Source organism: Chiloscyllium plagiosum, chromosome 32 (genome assembly GCF_004010195.1).
Source record: "Chiloscyllium plagiosum isolate BGI_BamShark_2017 chromosome 32, ASM401019v2, whole genome shotgun sequence".
Taxonomy (NCBI): domain Eukaryota; kingdom Metazoa; phylum Chordata; class Chondrichthyes; order Orectolobiformes; family Hemiscylliidae; genus Chiloscyllium; species Chiloscyllium plagiosum.
Window position 1 is genome coordinate 32,427,285 of NC_057741.1, and position 17,900 is coordinate 32,445,184.

General features: G+C 39.3%; 1 protein-coding gene and 1 non-coding gene across 5 annotated transcripts in view; both read left to right on the top strand.

The window, feature by feature from the left end:
- The window catches only part of LOC122539489 (multimerin-1-like), a 64,164-nt gene extending 58,547 nt beyond the window's left edge, over positions 1-5,617 (top strand). For all 4 annotated transcript variants that reach the window (XM_043674387.1, XM_043674388.1, XM_043674389.1 and 1 more), the window contains one exon: positions 2,714-5,617. In XM_043674387.1, the coding sequence (XP_043530322.1) occupies positions 2,714-3,135 (422 nt within the window). In that variant the 3' untranslated portion in view covers positions 3,136-5,617. The remainder of the gene's footprint in view (positions 1-2,713) is intronic.
- A 12,154-nt stretch (positions 5,618-17,771) lies between these two features.
- Positions 17,772-17,900, top strand: LOC122539610. Its single transcript, XR_006309132.1, has one exon. It is a non-coding gene; the product is annotated as a U8 small nucleolar RNA (small nucleolar RNA).

Here is a 17,900-nt window from a genome sequence, read left to right on the forward strand (position 1 = left end):
TTCTCAAACTTACTACCTCTCAGCACAAGTGATACACCTTGACTAACATGAACTCTGTATTCCACAGAGAAACCATCGCCCTCAGCAGCATTGAGAATTGAAATAATTTGAGGATTTTCCAAATTGCTCCTTCTTAAATTAGAATATATGCAACAACATCTCAACATTTAAGGACTAAAATCCAGCATGGTGGCTCAATGGTTCGCACTGCTGCCTCACAGTGCCAGAGACACAGGTTTGCACATTCTCTTGGGTCGGCATGTGTTTCTTATGGGTGCTCCAGTTTTCTCCCACAGTCCAAAGGTGTAAGGGTTAGGTGGATTAGCCATGGAGAATGCAGGGGGTCTGGGTCTGGGTCTGGGTCTGGGTCTGGGTCTGGGTCGTAAGGATTCTATGATTTAATGACCATCTACTAATCAGATTTGAAAAACGTAGGATTTCTTGAACATTTGGACAGCATGAGTATTCAATGATTGTACTCAATTGTATATGAAGAGATTCTAAGCCCAGAATTGCTCATGACCAAACTTCAAATGATGCAAAGGCTTATTCAGATTCTTAGAAGAAATATATTGATTGGATTCAAGACATTAGCTCAGAGGTTTCACAATAGTGGCCCATTTATTTCTTGACAGTCAGTAACATGCCACAAGCCTTTTACATGAGAAAGAAATGCTTGCATTTGTACACAGTCTCTACACTTTTGAACACATCCTAAAGAGCTTTACTTGTGGGGTGCAGTAACTGTGATGGCAGCAAAATTGCAGCTGATGTACAAGCCGAAGTCCCACAAACAACAAAAGAGATAAATGACCCAGTTTATCTGTTATTGGTGATATTGATTGAGGGATGAGTGGTTTTCAGGTCACTGGGACAAATCCCTGCTTTTCAACAAGAGCCATGGGATCATTTATGTTTCCCTGAGCACGTACAGAGGGCTTTAGTTTAGCATTTCATTCAGAGGAAAGCAGTAATCCTTCCATACTTCACTGAAGTGTCAACATAGATTAGATGCTCAAATCCTGGAGTGGTACTTAAACTCATAACCTTCTGAACTGGAAGCTGGAATTCTGTCAAGTGCCAAACATTACCTTCCAGTCTCACACTTTTAAACAAAACATATTTTATGAATGGATGATTTAGGAGTCGAAATAGACCATTCAACTCTACAAGCCTCCTGTACCATTCAATATGCACGTGGTTGATCTGTCTGTGTTTCAAATTCTACATTTCCATCTGACTCCAGTAACTCTTTAATAAAACAAAGAGCTGTAGATGCTGGTAATTTGAAACAAAAGCCATGAAATTGCTTGAGAAACATAGCAGTTCTGGCAACATCTGTGGAGATAAATCAATGTTGACATTTCAAATCCAATGACCCTTCTTCAGAACCCTTCTATACCTACAGAAACTCTTGCTATTTGTTTTTACATTTTAAGCTAGCTTCCTTTCATTGTCTAATTTCTTCCATGGTTTCAGTTGTTAGTACTTCTGACAATTTTTATATTCTGACTATTTATCTGATCTGCCCCTCACCTTTGTATAATTACCTGCTTTTGTCATTTTAATTAACTGTGGATGATGAGTCCTCCCTCTGAATTTTTTTCTTTACTGTAGTAATAGACCTGTTCTGAAACATCCATTAAATGCCTGCCACTACTTCTCTATTGATTTATTTTCGAGCCCAGTACCAGCTAATTCATTTAAGCTTTCATTACAACATAGTTGTCTTTATTTAAGTTTAAAATAATAGCCTTAGTCCTTGGATGTAAAATTCAAACATGTTGTGGATAAATTGGCAGGAGTTGCAGAATCTGCCTTGTGTTTTCCTTTGCAATGATATCACTTTAAACTTTTGTCAAAAGAATCAAAGTGAAATTATTTTGCTTTAACAAAGGATTAAGCTATATTTAAAGGCTCTTTCTTACCTGTATCTTATCTAAGTGAAGTGATAAATAGGAATGTGCAGAACAGGCTGATTTGGTGCCAAGCAAGAATCAGGTCATATTCCAAAGCTGAGATACTAATTTGGATCCAGTGTAAGAAAAAATGTCGAATCTGCATTTGTTTACCCCTTTAAAGTTGGAGTCACAAGAAAAAGCAGTCCCCTTCTGCTCAAGCAATACGCCTTTTTACTCATATTGTAAAGTTTCTCTTTTTTAATGTTGAGGTTAAAGGTGACTGAAATAATGTTGTATTTTGTGTCAAATATACACTCTTTCCTTTCACGTAATGCTGTTCACAATGATTAACTTCCCCCTTAACTATGTTACCTTTAGTTAAGTTAGCACTTAGATTCAGAAGACCAAAATTGCTAAAATTAAAATTTCAGTGGAATTTATAGCTCAGAAACAGCCCATCAGCCCAGCTGAGCTCAAGTAGCATTTATCTTCCACAAGAACTTCCTCAAACCCTTCTCCATCTAATCTTTCAGCCTTCCTTTCTCCTCCTTATTTCCTTTTGTCTTTTGCAAGTTTTTCCTGAAAGGCAATTTTTTGACTCACCTTAACTCATGTGATAGTGAAGGCCAACTGGTAAAGGGGTTCCTTCTGAATTCCCTGTTGGAAATATTGCTGATTACCATAGCTAATGCTTATTCTTTTTAACAGGTTAATGCAACAATAACAGCAGATAATGAAACATTTGATGACTTGGACAGTTTTTTTCTTGTTCTCAAACTTTTCATCTGATTTTCCTTTGAATTCTTTCTTAGATTTCTCAAAAGGATCCTACAGATATGCTCCGATGGTGACATTCTTTGTAGCACATACCTATGAGATGAAAACTGCGGGTCCAATCAAGTTTAACCATCTCTACGTCAACTATGGTGCTGGCTATGCACCAGGAAGTGGGAAGTTTTTGATTCCTTATCTTGGTGTGTATGTTTTTGAATACAATATTGAGTCTTCCAGCCCACACTTGGCTGGATACCTAGTGGTTGATGGAGTGGATAAACTCGCTTTTCAATCGAAAGATATGAACAATGATGCCTCTGCCAGCAGAGTTGTGACAGGTGACGCAATGCTGGAACTAAACTACGGGCAAAGAGTTTGGTTAAGATTAACATCTGGCTCAATTCCAGCAAAGTTTCCACCCGTGACGACATTTGGTGGCTATCTATTGTACCGTACTTAAAAGAAACAGAACATATATACAGAATGATATATAAACTCTGAGAAATCAATAAAACAGACACAGGGGTATCTTGTACTACTGCATGTCTAAAGTGATTTTGTAACATACTTCTCTTCGAGGAGAATCCAAATCTATTAGTAATATTCAATGATTTTTTTTAACCCTTGCTGTGCCCTGAGAAATAATTATGGCACCAGATACTGAAAAACATTAATCAATACCTCAATTGAACTTGCCTTCACCATATTTTCATGAAATACATTCTACACCCTAACTATTCACTGTTATAAAGGTTATTCACGCATCGCATTTGGTCTTTTTGTAAATTGCTTCAAATCTGGTTCTCGATCCTTTTAGGAGCAAGAACTGTTTCTCTTTATCTACACTATTAAACCCACTCATGACTTTGAAAACATCAATTAGATGTCTTCTTTGCCTCCTTCTTCTCCAAGGGGAACAGTCCCACCTTCTTCAATCCATCTTCATAACTGAAACTTCTCATCCTTGGAGCCATTCTTGTAAATTGCTTCTGCACTCTCTCCAATGTGTTCTCAGAACTGGACATAAATAACCCTAGTTTGTCCAATCTCTCCTCGTAACTCTCAGAATCCAGGTATCAATCAGGCAAATCTACACTGCACTTACTCCAAGGCAGATAATATATCCTTCAGTATGTGCTGTACCCAGAATTGCTAACAATAATTCTAAGCATGGTCTAACCAGAGCCTTGCTTGGCAGAAACCAAACAGAAATCAAATAAATGGGGAGAGCACACAGCATATCATATGACCCACCAGTATAGTAAATGCTGAGATTAAATGCACAACAATTGATCACCACTTAAGGCTGTTGGAAAATGAAAGCATGTTGCCAAGGTACTGGACTGAAACCATTGATTGGTGATCACACTGATTCCAATTGAAAATTCCTTGTGTTGAAAGCTACATGCTGGAATATCATCCTGCATTCCTCCCAGGAAGAGGCTGGAGCAAAGAATGGGGGCATATCATTATGTGGGATGGCAAGAGGATGCTGTACCCATTGTCTTCCCACTCCATTGGTACTTTAGCAGCAGTGGTACAGGTGGTGGTCAGCCTGCCCATCCTAGACCAGTAGAGAGTCTTGTGGCCAATTAAAGGCCACTTAAAAACTTCTTCCTGGAACTGGAAGTGAAATACCGCCAATGGCTGATGGGCACTTCAGCACCAGGAAGGCCACCCAGTAAAGGTAAGGAGAGTGCCTGAGGACTTGGGTTTGGTGGGAGGGGGAGTACTCCATGATGGGGTACCCTATGGCTCACAGAGGCCTCACTGCACCCACCTGCTGGTAAAGACTGCCCAGGCTGGAAGAAAACCCCAACCTTACGATCAGTTCCAACCCCACTCCAAGCCAGCACCCATAGATTTCCCAGATCTGTACAATTGACTCCAGCAAGCCCTGACCCCACTAACCTGCACTCCAGGCTTCCTACTTTGTGCTGTCTCTGGGTACAGCTTATATTCCCCAAGGTGGTTACTGTTTCTGATGATGCTGTTGAGGCTAACAGGTTCCAAGCACTCAGATTAACCAACGCTTGTGGTTCTTGGGACATTTCTCCTGAGGATCGTAAAAGTCTAGTTATGGCTTCCAAGGGTGAGCTTGTCCCCTACCTTCTGACTGCTTGATGGGACACCACTTCTGCATAAAATCCAGGTCATTATTATTGATCATCAGTAGTGGAGCCTTCTGTTCTGAAGTTCTTAAAATATTACTGCATGGATATTGTGGACTACCAACGGACTAATTCAAATTGAACACTATGTGAATGAACTTTGTAACAATTACGATCATGAATAATCAGGTTTGGAGTAAACACCATGAAAGAAAATTTGTGAAGGGGGTTTTATAGTCAAAGGAGCCAACCTTGCCATCGGACTGGATTTAGGCAATGGTATCACCAGGTTTTGTCTAAATTAGTGTGCTCCTGAGTAAAGCATTGTGCTTTTATCTACTGGGTTTGAGTTCACTTTTATCCCAAACTGTTTCATTGATAAGAATTAAAAAAAGCAAGAGTGCAGCCTCATTCAAACAAATGTGGAGACATTGGAATACAATTTATCTCGGCATCGCTGCAAAGCAGGCAAAGGTGAAGCGGCAGCTCCTGATACATTTTTCTCAATTTTAACTTTTGTTCGCTTGTTATGATCCAGGCTGATGAGATTACTGTCAGATCCCAGATTGAAATCTGGGTCGAAATGTCACTTCTCAGTTTTGACAAGGTGGTCTTTCACTGAAACACCAACACACAATATTGCTGACAAGGTTTTAACAATAAAACAGGTGTTTATTATGTGAAAGCAATTATCCTAAAATACAATTAACTAAATTATTTGCAGATTACACAAGTTAAAAGATTTAGATTCATCTGGGCAGGACAGTGGCTCAGTGGATAGCACTGCTGCCTCACAGTGCTAGGGACCTGGGTTTGATTCCAGCATCGGGCGACTGTCTGTGTGGAGTTTGCACATTCTCCCCATGTTTGATTGGGTTTCCTCCCACAATCCAAAGATGTGCAGGTTAGGTGAATTGGCCATGCTAAATTGCCCATAAGTGTTCAGGGATGTGTAGGTGAAGTGCATCAATCAGGGGTAAATGTAGGGGAATGGATCTGGGTGGGTTACTCTTTGGAGGGTCAGTGTGGACTTGTTGGGCCGAAGGGCCTGTATCCACACTGTAGGGATTCTATTGGAAAATACAATTCCATTAATTCCAAAAGCTCTCCCAGAGAATTCACTTCTCTTTCATATCTTTAGACCTGACTTTTACGTTGGCTTCTATTTCCCATCTTGACCTATCTGACAGCCTCTTCCTGGAGCCTTCATATTTTTGACCTTAGACATTCTTAGCTTCAATTAACCCATTTAGGGTTACAATCAAACATTTCTATCACTTTCAAGCTGCTTACACTGAGGACACCTTGTTTCTTAAGAGTTCTAAACCATTTCCTTTCATCATGAGCAACTGTTTTACACATATATCCTCAGCTAAGACTTCTACAAAAGCTCCAAACTAAAACCCAAAGCTTTTTTTGCAAGCTGTGGGAGTTTCAGCAATTAAAAAGACAAATAACAATCTCTGACCTTCAAAACTTAAAGCCCAACGTGCAACTGTTAACTTTGTTCATAAAAACCCTCCCAATGAAAACACTTACTACACACCAGAAACTCTCTCACATACTGTTTATAAATAAAATCACCGTGGCTACAGAAATACTTACAAGTTAATCATTAAACTCCCTTCAGACCATAGATCAAAGCTCACATGCCACAAGCTTAAATTCAAACACTAAAATAAATAATGTTAAAGTATAAATAAATCTGACATCCTACATCACAAAATTCAAAAGAAAGCTGAGACTATTATTCTTGCAGCAAAGGAGATTGAAGGGAGGTTTGGAGTGTGTAAACAATTATAAACTGTCTTAGGAAAGGTAGAAAAAAAATCCGCTCCTGTTAACAATTGTACAAGGACCAGGGAAGAGAGATTTGGGGTTTCAGGCATGAGATGCAGTGGGGTACGAGGAAGAACTTTGTTTACAATGCAGGTGGTAATGACCTCCACCTCCCCAATTAAGAAGGCTGTGAAAGCAAGAGCAATCAATGATTTCAAAATGAAATCTCCTTCAAAACTGAAAGGTATTGAGAAACGTTTTGATATATACTTTTGACAGTGGTGGGAAGGAGCAAGTGCTCCCTGTGTAGAAACTTAGGGCAAGTGTTAAGGGGGTGATTAATGGTGATGAAAGAGAAACTTGCATGCAAAATATATGTACACTATTGTTTGAAAATGGTCCGCTCTATGATTTTATTGCTTATTGACTGCTAAATAAACTGGGAGAACACACCCTTCCTCCACAGATGCTACCAGACTTGCTGAATTTCTCCAACATTCTGTGTGTTTGTTGGAGAAGAAGTGGTGGCTGTATCGTGGTACAATGTCAATCTGACTGAAATGACAGTTCTGGGTTTCCCCAGAAAAAAATACTAAACTTATTCTTTCATCGTATTCCTCCCATTCCTTGACAATTGACATGTGCGACCTTCACAATCCATCAAGATCTGACTCCACTTTCAATTCCTCATTCAAAATAGACTGCTTTCTCCCACTTTACTCAAGAGTCAATAACTTATAAAATCTGGACCTGTTATTAAATCTGTCTTTATTCAACCAATATCTGAAGCAAATCACATCAAGTGACCTTAATTTTAGGATTTCAGGATGAACCCTCAGGACATGGTGCATGGTTCAAATGTGCTTACAAAAAAAAATCAATCTTATGGTTTCAATCCAAAGCAATCTCATTGTAGCACTAATTCTACAAAAAAAACAAATGCTTATTGTTGCTGCTGTTGGTCCCACTCCACTGGCAAATTACATCCCTGTAAAATCAGACAAAACTATTATCTCCTTTGCTCAAGGTGAAATTTCTCTTTGAATGACAAAAGAGAAATTGTGCTTTGTTCACTGTAATCAGTTAAATCAGAAAAAAATAGACAGTTCTCATTTCCTTTTAGATTGTATAAATCTATCACCTTTCACTAAAATTTCCGTTAGAGCAAAAAATTATATCTATTCATAAGCAAGAAAATCAGCCAAGCTATCATTCTTCAATCCTAAAATGACAATGAAAAATGTATCCCTTCTTTCACAGAATGATGGCATCACTGGCAAAGCCAGCATTCCTTGCCATCCCTAACTGCCCCTGAAATGAATACCTTGCTCGGCTGTTTCAGAGGGCAGTTAGGATTCACTTACATTACTGTGGGCTTCAAGTCTTACAGGATACATGGCAAAAGGACAGGCAATTTCTTTCTTTTAAGGATGAGTTTTTAAAATAATTAGTGCCATTTACATGGTCACCATAACTGCGACTAATTTTTACTTCCAGGTCTATTTAACAAATCTAACTTTCTTCACACTGCGGTGAAGTCTAAGAGTCCAGTGATATTATTAGTATAGCATTTACAAGATTCCTTTCACAACACCTGGAAGCGTCAAGTCAATGAAATACTTTTGAAGTGAGTTCTTTTTTGTTCACTCGTGGGATGTGGATGTCACTAGTTAGGCACTGCATTTATTGTCAGTCCTTGTCGCTTTTGAGAGGTCGTGGCGAGCTGCCTTCTTAAGCCACAACAGTCCATGTATGGTCAACCCATAATGTTGTCAAGGAGAGGAATTCTAGAATTCTGATCCAGTGACAATGAATGAACAGCAATATATTTACAAATTGGGATGCTGCCTAGCTTAGTGAGGAAACATGCAGGTGGTAGTAATCTACCAGGCAGCTGTTGTCCTTGTCCTTCTAAATGGAAGTGGTTATGGGTTTGGAAGGTACAACCTTAGGATCATATGGTATATCATTGTGTCATATGAGAATGACATGACCAGCCCATTATTTCCATGCTGGTAATGTGAAAAATGTGACAGCCAATTTGTGCATAGGTTCCCAAAGTGATTTGATGCTTATTTTCTGTGATGATAATTGAGGATTATATAATGGTTAGAACAGCAGAAAGAACTTGCCTTTATCAGTCGAAATATAGATTGTAAGAGTAGGGAGGTTATGCTGGAATTCTGTTGGACTTTGGTTAGGGCATAGCTGGAGAACTGTGTGCAGTTCTGTTCTTCACATTATAAGAATGATGTGATTGCACTGGAAGTTATGAGGAGATTCACCAGGGTGTTGCCTGGGATGGAGCACCTTAGCTATAAAGAGAAGCTGGATAAGCTTGGGTTGTTTCTTTTGGAGCATACCAGGTTGAAATGGGACCTGGCTATTCAAGGATATGGGCTTAATGCTGGAAGATAGAACTAGAATAGAATTAGTGTAACTTTGGTAGTACAAGCTTGATGGGCCAAAGGGCCTCATCTGTATTGTCTGATTCTATGATTCCAACTCATTGTGCTTATACAGAATAGTGCTGTGGGAACTTTCTAATCCATCTGCAAGGGCGGATAGGAGTCTCAGATTTTTTGCCCCGTGTCAAATGAGATTATGCTACAATAGACATCAGTATAGCCATGCTTACTTTTTCTTGTTTTTGCTGTACTGATGACATACACACAGAAATGTAATGTCTCGACACAACTCTTACCGGTTAGTCAGTTCTCGATAAAGATTTCATTCACATCAATGTAACTTTGAATAACAACTGAAGATGTCTAAGTCGGAATACAGAAATAATATAGCCTTCTCTCAACACCCCACTAGTAATTATTCTGACTACATAAGTGACAGCCGTACTTCAAGAAACTAGTGAACTTAAAAGCTATGGATACCTGAATATTTTATTTAATGTTATTAGTCGTAACTTTTGCATGCAAAGCTCTGGCATGTAATTGCTGCAATTTTACAATTATAACTACGTTATGTCAGTTCGGTACAGATTTCAAGATTTCAACAATACAATAAAACATGTATGGTTAATGACTGATATAGTCTCCTTTATGTTCATTTGTATGTTAATATAAGATTATATGAGACAATTATAATAACGTGAGCAAGATTTGAACCTTTGCATCATGTTATGCTACCATATGCCAGTGAAACTTTGGTTTAATGTGGTACTTTTATCATGGCACAGTAATGCTGTAAATGCAGATGCAATGCATCACAAGGTGTCGAATTTCAGCTGTTCATGCTTAGGGGATCAGCTACTCCCTCCTGCTATTTTGGCAATGCCTATGCATCTCTTAGCCGCCAGCCACAAAACACAGTGGAGCTGGCTACAAGTTATTCTTGCAACCAGGCTGATGGGAGCAAAATAAAATATGGTATAAAATGGGAGATTTTAGATGTTATCGCTGGAGTGGCTGGTGGAAGAAGCTTATCACTATCATTCTCACCTCCCCATGTGCCTTTGTCAGGGTGTCACTGCTTGTTGATGTTCCCTATCATTGGCAATGGTTTCCCTCGAATCAAAGATGATGTCCACTCAGCAATATGAGTTTGTGGCATGGGTCTTCATGTGACTGAACATATTCATTCTTGATCTGTATCTCTTGGGCACATTGAGCAGGATGTCCATATTCAGCTCAGGCTTTGCTTCCTTTTCCTTTTTTCTGGCCATTCGGCCTCTGTGTTAAGACATTATGACTCAAAGATCGACAGGTTGACACCATTTTGAATGATAGGTGGCAAGCTCATCCCAGTCATTAAGATCAATGCTGTCACACTTGACAGTTTCACATTATTTTTGAAGTGTTTTTCTTTGTCCTTTTTAAAGCTGGTAGCAGAGCTGGATTTTAGCCAACTAGACGCTGTGTGCAATCAATCAAATTTGATTTTGAAGGAGGTTTGGCCTGAACACTAATGGAGCTAGTTTCAAGAAACGGGTATTTGTTTCATGGTCCTCCCATTGAATTTAGAGGATGTGGTGGGGGCATTGTGAATAAAATTTCTCTGGTGCTGTTATGTGTCAGTAATACACTGTACTGCTTTGTCCACAAAGAATTTTGTTGACTTGTTGACAACTATCCACTACTGTGGTTTGTATAAGGCTGAACTGATCAAGCTGTTGAGTTGTTGCATCTCCTTGTCAAAGGAGACCTTTTGGAAGAGTTCTCTGCCACATTGTGGAAGGTGCTCAAAATATTCCATATTCCTTCACCATATATGGGAAGTGAAATATTTGGCTGATTGTGCATGGATTGATTTATGAGATTTGTTTTGGTGTATTTCAAGGTTACGCTGAGTCTCTTGTACACAGATTTGAAGAGATTGAAGGCTTGTAAATCTGGCGCGAGTGGGCAATGACACTGCAGTCATCTGCAAACTGTCGATCATGGTTATTTAAAATGGTCAGTTTAGCCTTGGCAGGAAGAGACTGATGTTAAAACATTATCAGTTGGGTCAGTATTTAATGCTGACATCAGAAGGTAGTTAACATTTGATTATGTCAAGTAGGTTGCACTAGGTATGAGGTTAGACCATATTTTATTGTGCGGAATCATTTTAAGTGATTCCATGTCCTACACTATGTAATTCTTGTATAACTGCAGTAAGCTTTTTCTGACCCCAGTCTGGAGTTTGAAATTACAGGGTGAATTTTATTCTGTCATCATCCTTGATGTAGATATCAGCATGGAGTAAAACAGAAATTGACACAGCAACAGCATTCTAATGAGAGTTCTAACACAAATCTCCAATTCACACAAAATAGAAATTATTGAATAAAGACTACTTACCTTTCATAAAAGCGCATTTTTGTGTTATAAGTCATTCTTGGGAGATGGGTGTCAATTTCCAGGCTGGCATTTATTATTGTCCTTGACTAATTGCCACAAAAAAAGTGCTGATGTTGGGCGGTGTCCATGATCTGCTGGAGTCTTCGAATTTTTCCGTGTAAAAGAATGGCATACCAGGCCATTTCACAGGGCTTTTAACAACCAGTTGTGTCAATGTGGGACTGCATTTGCATATAAAGCCGACCAGGTAACACTGCAGGATTCCCCTCATTAAGGCTGTGAGGAATGCAATTTTACAACCATGCAACAGTTTTCTACAGGGAGCTTGGCAGGGTACGTGCTGGGAGGAATGAAGAACTAGTTTTCCAATGGACCCATAGCAATGGTCTACCTACAATACATGGATGGCCACTCACCGTCACCTTCTCAAGGCCAACCAGGAACACACAATAAATGCTGAACGAGCTGGCAATGCTCAAGTCCCACATCCCATGAATGAATTAAAACAAAGTCGGTGGCTGAGTTATCTGCTAATGTGGAAAGGTCAGTGACACAGAATGCAATTAAAAATGCCTCAGATTAGTCACAAGAAGTTATAGAGTGAATTAAGTCTTTGATAATAAATAACGATTCAACACAGTGATGAATAAAGATTCAAGTTCTGTTGTGTATTCATCAGTGATTATTTAGAGGCACTTATAAGTCAATACACCAGTCACTTCGATCTATATTTTCTTACTGCACCATAAATATGTTTAAGTTGTTACTCACATACAATACAAACACACCAATGAATCTTGTTGTGTTCATATATAGAATCACGGAAAGAAGTTATTATGACCCTTTGTAATTGTGTTGCAACCGACTCCACTCTGAAGGTATCTAGCTGTTGTTTCCCCATGTAAAATAAAACCTGTGACATCAATTCTGCATTGAACTCCAATGGTATATTGTTAAATGATATGTGGGAACAGTGAAATTTGGGTGGGAGACAGTGAGACATACACAGATCTTGAAGGTGCAGGAGACTTTGATAGAGTTGCTCAGAAAACATATGGAATTCTTAGCTTTATACATATAGACACAGGGCTCTAGACTAACACAAATATATTTTATATATATATATATATAAAATATATATTGTATGGTGTGGTTCTGTTCGCCGAGCTGGAAATTTGTGTTGCAGACATCTCGTCCCCTGTCTAGGTGACAACCAGAAGCGGCAGATTCAAACCACTATAAATGCCAGAGGAAACAACACAGAAGCGCTTCACAGGAGGCTCCCAAGCACTGAGGATGTCACCTAGACAGGGGACGAAACGTCTGCAACACAAATTTCCAGCTCGGCGAACAGAACCACAACAACGAGCACCCAAGCTACAAATCTTCTCACAAACTTTGAATATATATTGTATATTGCGTTATCCTGCTTCCAACTGCAGGAGAGAGTCAGGGGTGGTCCAAAACATACAAAACAATAGAAAATAAACTTAACCCAATGCAATGGTCTCTTCCATTCCCCCCCCCCCCCCCCCCCCCCCATTCAAGCAGTGACTTTCAGTCTTGACCCCCTCCCTCAAATAATATGACAGTGAAGAATTTGGTTATTAACTGATACACATGATAATGTTTTTGTCAAATGAATTTTAGTTTAACCTGCAGACACATTTATTCTGATATGTCACACCGCATAACATTGGCTACAATGCCCTATTTCTACAAAAAACCTCCTTCACACGACAGGGTTTCTGATAAATCAACAAGGGTGGTTTGCATGAAAGTGGATGGTCATTTTATACATACGTTTGTCGAAATAAACTATTATAGAACATAAATTCTGTACCTTCTGTCTGTTTGAGCTGTAGTGTAATTTCCAATGTAGTTTCCATCATATAAAATGTGATCCATACATGGAATGAATACTGTTTGATGAGAACACAAGGATTGAGACTACCATAAATTTCAAATTCTGTATGTTATCAATTTGTCTCAGTTGGGCGTTTTTCATCAGTTTACATTATAGTGCATCTGTGTACTTTATTATCCAATTCAGTTAGTAATTTATTGCAGTGCACAATGTTTCAGTGACAGAAAGCAAAAACATAGCCTAGGTTAACTTATTACAAATTGGTTTCTGTCGTGTTGAATGGGTTTTCATGTTGCATATCTGCCCTTTCAACAGTGATGTTGAAAATGAAGATAGATTCTGACATCGAATAAATTGTTTTTTCTGAGAAGTATTAATTTTCTTTAATAGGTGTTTATTCCAAATTTGAAATGACATGCAGTGAAATTACCTTCGCATGTCTATTGCAAGTGTACAGTTGTATCAGATACATCCAATATGTGTCTCAGTGTCAAAGTTTATTCTAGAAGTGGCTAGAATATCAGTACTCCTGGTGTGAAATATATTTGCAATACAAGCCTCTTTCTACTAACAGTATATGGTGGCTCAGTGGTTAGCATTGCTACCTCACAGCACCAGGGATCTGGATTCGAAAAAGCCTCAGGCAATTATCTGTGTGGAGTTTGTACATTCTCAGTATGTCTGTGTGGATTTCCTCTGGGTGCTCTGGTTCCTTCCTGCAGTGTAAAGATATGTAGGTTAGGTGAACTGACCAAGCTGAATTGCCTAGTGTCCAAGGAAGTGTATGCTAGGTGGATTAGCCATGGGAAATACAAGTTTATAAGGATAGGGTAAGATGGGTGGGACACTCTTCAAAGGGTCAGTGCAGACAAGATTGTCTGAATGGCCTGATTCCACACGGTAGAGATTCTATACCATGAATGAAAAGCTTACTCAAACATTTGAAAATTAACCTCCAGGCCTGCCAATTTTGAGTTACACTCATAAAAGGCAGCACTCAGTATTGAGATCTTTCTTTTAATTGCATCAGTCATTAATCAGATCCTTGAAGGCAACAGTTTGGCTGGGCAAGGTGATTGAGAAGGCCATGGGATGTTCTGCGCACAATTGGGGAAGTCACTGTCACTCATGGACCTTGGAGATCTGCACAGAAAGGGAAAAAAAAGGGGTTGCTAATCAGACTCTGCAAGACCTGAGGTAGCATTTGGCTACAATCTGTAGCATGCTTCCTTCAGTGTGTCATGCTGTAAATAGCCCCAGTAATCTTCTTTCCATGTTAGTTGAGAGGCTTCATAAAAGTCTGTGTTGAAGGATGGACCATGAGTAAATCGCAACAAAAGAAGCTCTTACTTTTCATAACAAGATGCTCATAATTTATGTCATAACACAATCACTATTACAGAAACAACACTAACATGAAGCAGGTAAGACATTTGTGTCTCTATCTGTTTCCATTTGTTTGACCATATTGCCCTAATCTGCCACAGTTTCTGCTTCATGAATATGATATACAACAGACTGGGTGGCATTTCTGCAAAGCTCATACTGTTTCATGATTTTCACCTTAAACATTAATTAGCTGCTTATGATGTGCTTTGAGATGTTCTGAGCTCACAATCAGCTCTTTTATCTGGAAGTTCTTTCTTTCTGCAGCTTGAACAGGTTTCAATTTCCTGTTGATCATCTGCTGCCTCCCAAGCTGAATTAATTCCCTAGCCATATCACAACAAGTAAGCTGTTAACTCAGTATCACAATTCCATCCCAGGTGATGACATAACGGTGGTCATCCAAACCGATCCTATTGCAGCAGTAGCTTGGAAGCTAGCCATCTTGCTTCTGAGGCAGATGGTTCTGGATTGAAGTCATAGAATCTCTACAGAGCAGGAAGAGGGTCATTTGGCCCATCAAGTCTGCATCAACCCTCTGAAGTGCATCTCATCCAGAGATACACCCAACCCATCATCATAACCCCACATGAGCTTTTACCTATGGCTAATCTATCTAAGCTATAGATTCCTGGAAATAATGGGAAACTTTTAAGCATGGGGGTCGAGAGTGTGGTGCTGGAAAAGCACAGCAGGTCAGGCAACATGCGAGGAGCAGGAGAATCGACATTTCGGGCATAAGCTCTTCATCAGGAACAATATTGATTTCTGTTAAAGGGCTTATGCCGGAAACATCAATTTTCCTGCTCCGCGGATGCTGCTTGATCTGCTGTGCTTTTCCAGCACCATACTCTCGACTGTGATCTCCAGCATCTGTAGTTCTCACTTTCTACAAATGTTTAATCATGGCCAATCTAGCCAGCCTGTATATCTTTGGATTGTGAAAATCCACACAGACCATAAGGAGAAGATGCAAACTCCACACAGGCAGTCAACCGAGGCTGGTGTTGAACTTGGTCTCTGCTGCTGTGAGGCAGCAAAGATAATCACTGTGCCACCTAACTGCACAGCTTGATATAAATCATGGATGATTTAGTGCAGTCCTAAAGGAGTGCTGTCTTTTGGATGAGATGTTGAACTAAGACCCCATTCTCCTGTCAGATCACTGTACCAAATGCCATTGCACTATTTTTAAGAAGAGAGGGGAGTTATTTCTAGTGTCCTGGCGAAGCTTTATTCCTCTGTCAATATTAAAAAATACAGATTATCTCACTATTATCTCACTACAGCTTGTGGGTTTGGTGTATGCAAACTAGCTGCTGCATTTCCTACATTCTTATTGTACATTTCTGACATTTCCTAATATAACTACACTGCGAGAAAGTACTTCTTGGGTGTAAAGTCTTTCAAGGGCTCAAGTGGTTGGAATACCCCTGTATGAATTACAAGTCTTTCTCTTTCCTTCAGTCCACCACCAGATGTAGACGAACTGTCTGGCATTGGAGGTGCGAACAGAGTAGTCAGAAATGCTACAGAGTGTCATTGCACCACCTTGGTTTCTCCTCCCCAAAATATTGCACTGGGTAGCAGAGGGTTATTATATTTCTACTAAACACTACTGAAATTTCATTCAATTATCTATTAACTATCAACTCTGTTCAACTCAGTTGGCTCATTCAATTTAAATTACTGAACCTGGTCTAAACCGACGACAGGATTGGTGAGAAGAATAAATTGCACTTGTAAGAGAACTTCTTTGGTATGTTTTTCTTTATTTCAGATTGGCTCAATTCCCAAGTATCTCACCAGTCGTGCATAATGAAGGTGCCTCCATTTTGGATAAGGGGAATGATTTGTCAATTATTATGATATTGGACTAGAAATATGTTACAGTCTGGCTTGAGACCAGTAACTGATTTTAGTTGTCAAAGTAATTCAGGGACTCAAGAGGAGAATAAAACAACAAGATTGTAAGGTTTAAAGCAAACAATTATTACACAACATGAAAGCACTAATATAACCTACAATAGATGCACAATTTATATTCTGACATCCTGAATTAACATTTTATCACTTTGTTTCCTGGATCTACACTTCCTTGAAGTTAGAAGCTGCACTCCAGTGCTTATTCGCAGGCACATCTCCAACTTTTTACCAACAACTAGCTTCACCATACCAGAACTGCCACTGTTTTTTTTCCTCAGGACTCTAACCTTCATCAGTTATATCAAGCAACTATTGTTTGTGAGTATCTTAACCCTGACTATGAGCTGTACCATTAATTGGCTTCTTCTCAGTCTAAACAGCTGCCAAGACCTTTTCAGATCGCTAACTCCACAGTTGACTGTAACTAACTTCTTGAACTTCTTTCTCAATTCTAAAAACACAAAGATATGCAATTATGCTTGGAACATCTCACAGAATCCCCTACTGTGTCATCTGGTTCCTTCCCAACAGTATAACTATTAACAGAACTGCCCAACATGGAGTTTACTTTTCTCTCTCCTCCTCACATTTTCACTTACTTCTCGTCTCATTCTCTGTCACCTTTGTACTGTTCTTCCGTGACCCTAGAACTGTCCTGAGTCGCATATTAAAAACCATGTAGCCAGCCTTGCCCTCGTTTCCTGCAAAATTGCATATAACTTGTATTTTGGAAAAAAAAACACATATCACAATCCCCTGGAACTAAGTGTGCCTTGAATGTCACATTCTCACATAATGCTGGCTTGTGTAGCACAAAGAATGTTTACAACATCAATATATTATTGGATGGCACATTCGCAGACAATCCAATTTTTTGAATGCTGTCTTTTCCTTTGAATTTTAATGAACGTATTATAATGTTGTCAGACAAACATGAGTCTGTTACTGTTAAACCATCCCCTCAAGTCCTTGTTTAAAATTCAGGCTACATGATACAAGATAGTCGAGGTATCAGCTATTACTCTGTGGTTGCAAAATGATTTCACTTCATCCCTGTAGAATGTGAGCTATCACTAAATTCAGAATGTAAATAAATTCTAATTTACATGCAAAGTGCAGGATAACCTCCAATGGCCCATGGGTTATTTCCCTCCTGAAATTCAGTTCAAAGTTTTATAGCTCCTACAGAGACCCCCATCCAATATAATTTGCCAAATGAGACAGTCTGTTGTCATCAGTAAGGTACATCTTTACCTGTTACTCCTTATGGAGTTGCACAAAATTGTGAATGGAATGCATGGTGATTAATAACTCGCTCCCACCTCTGAGGAACTAACAACCTCTCAGTGACCATTTTGCT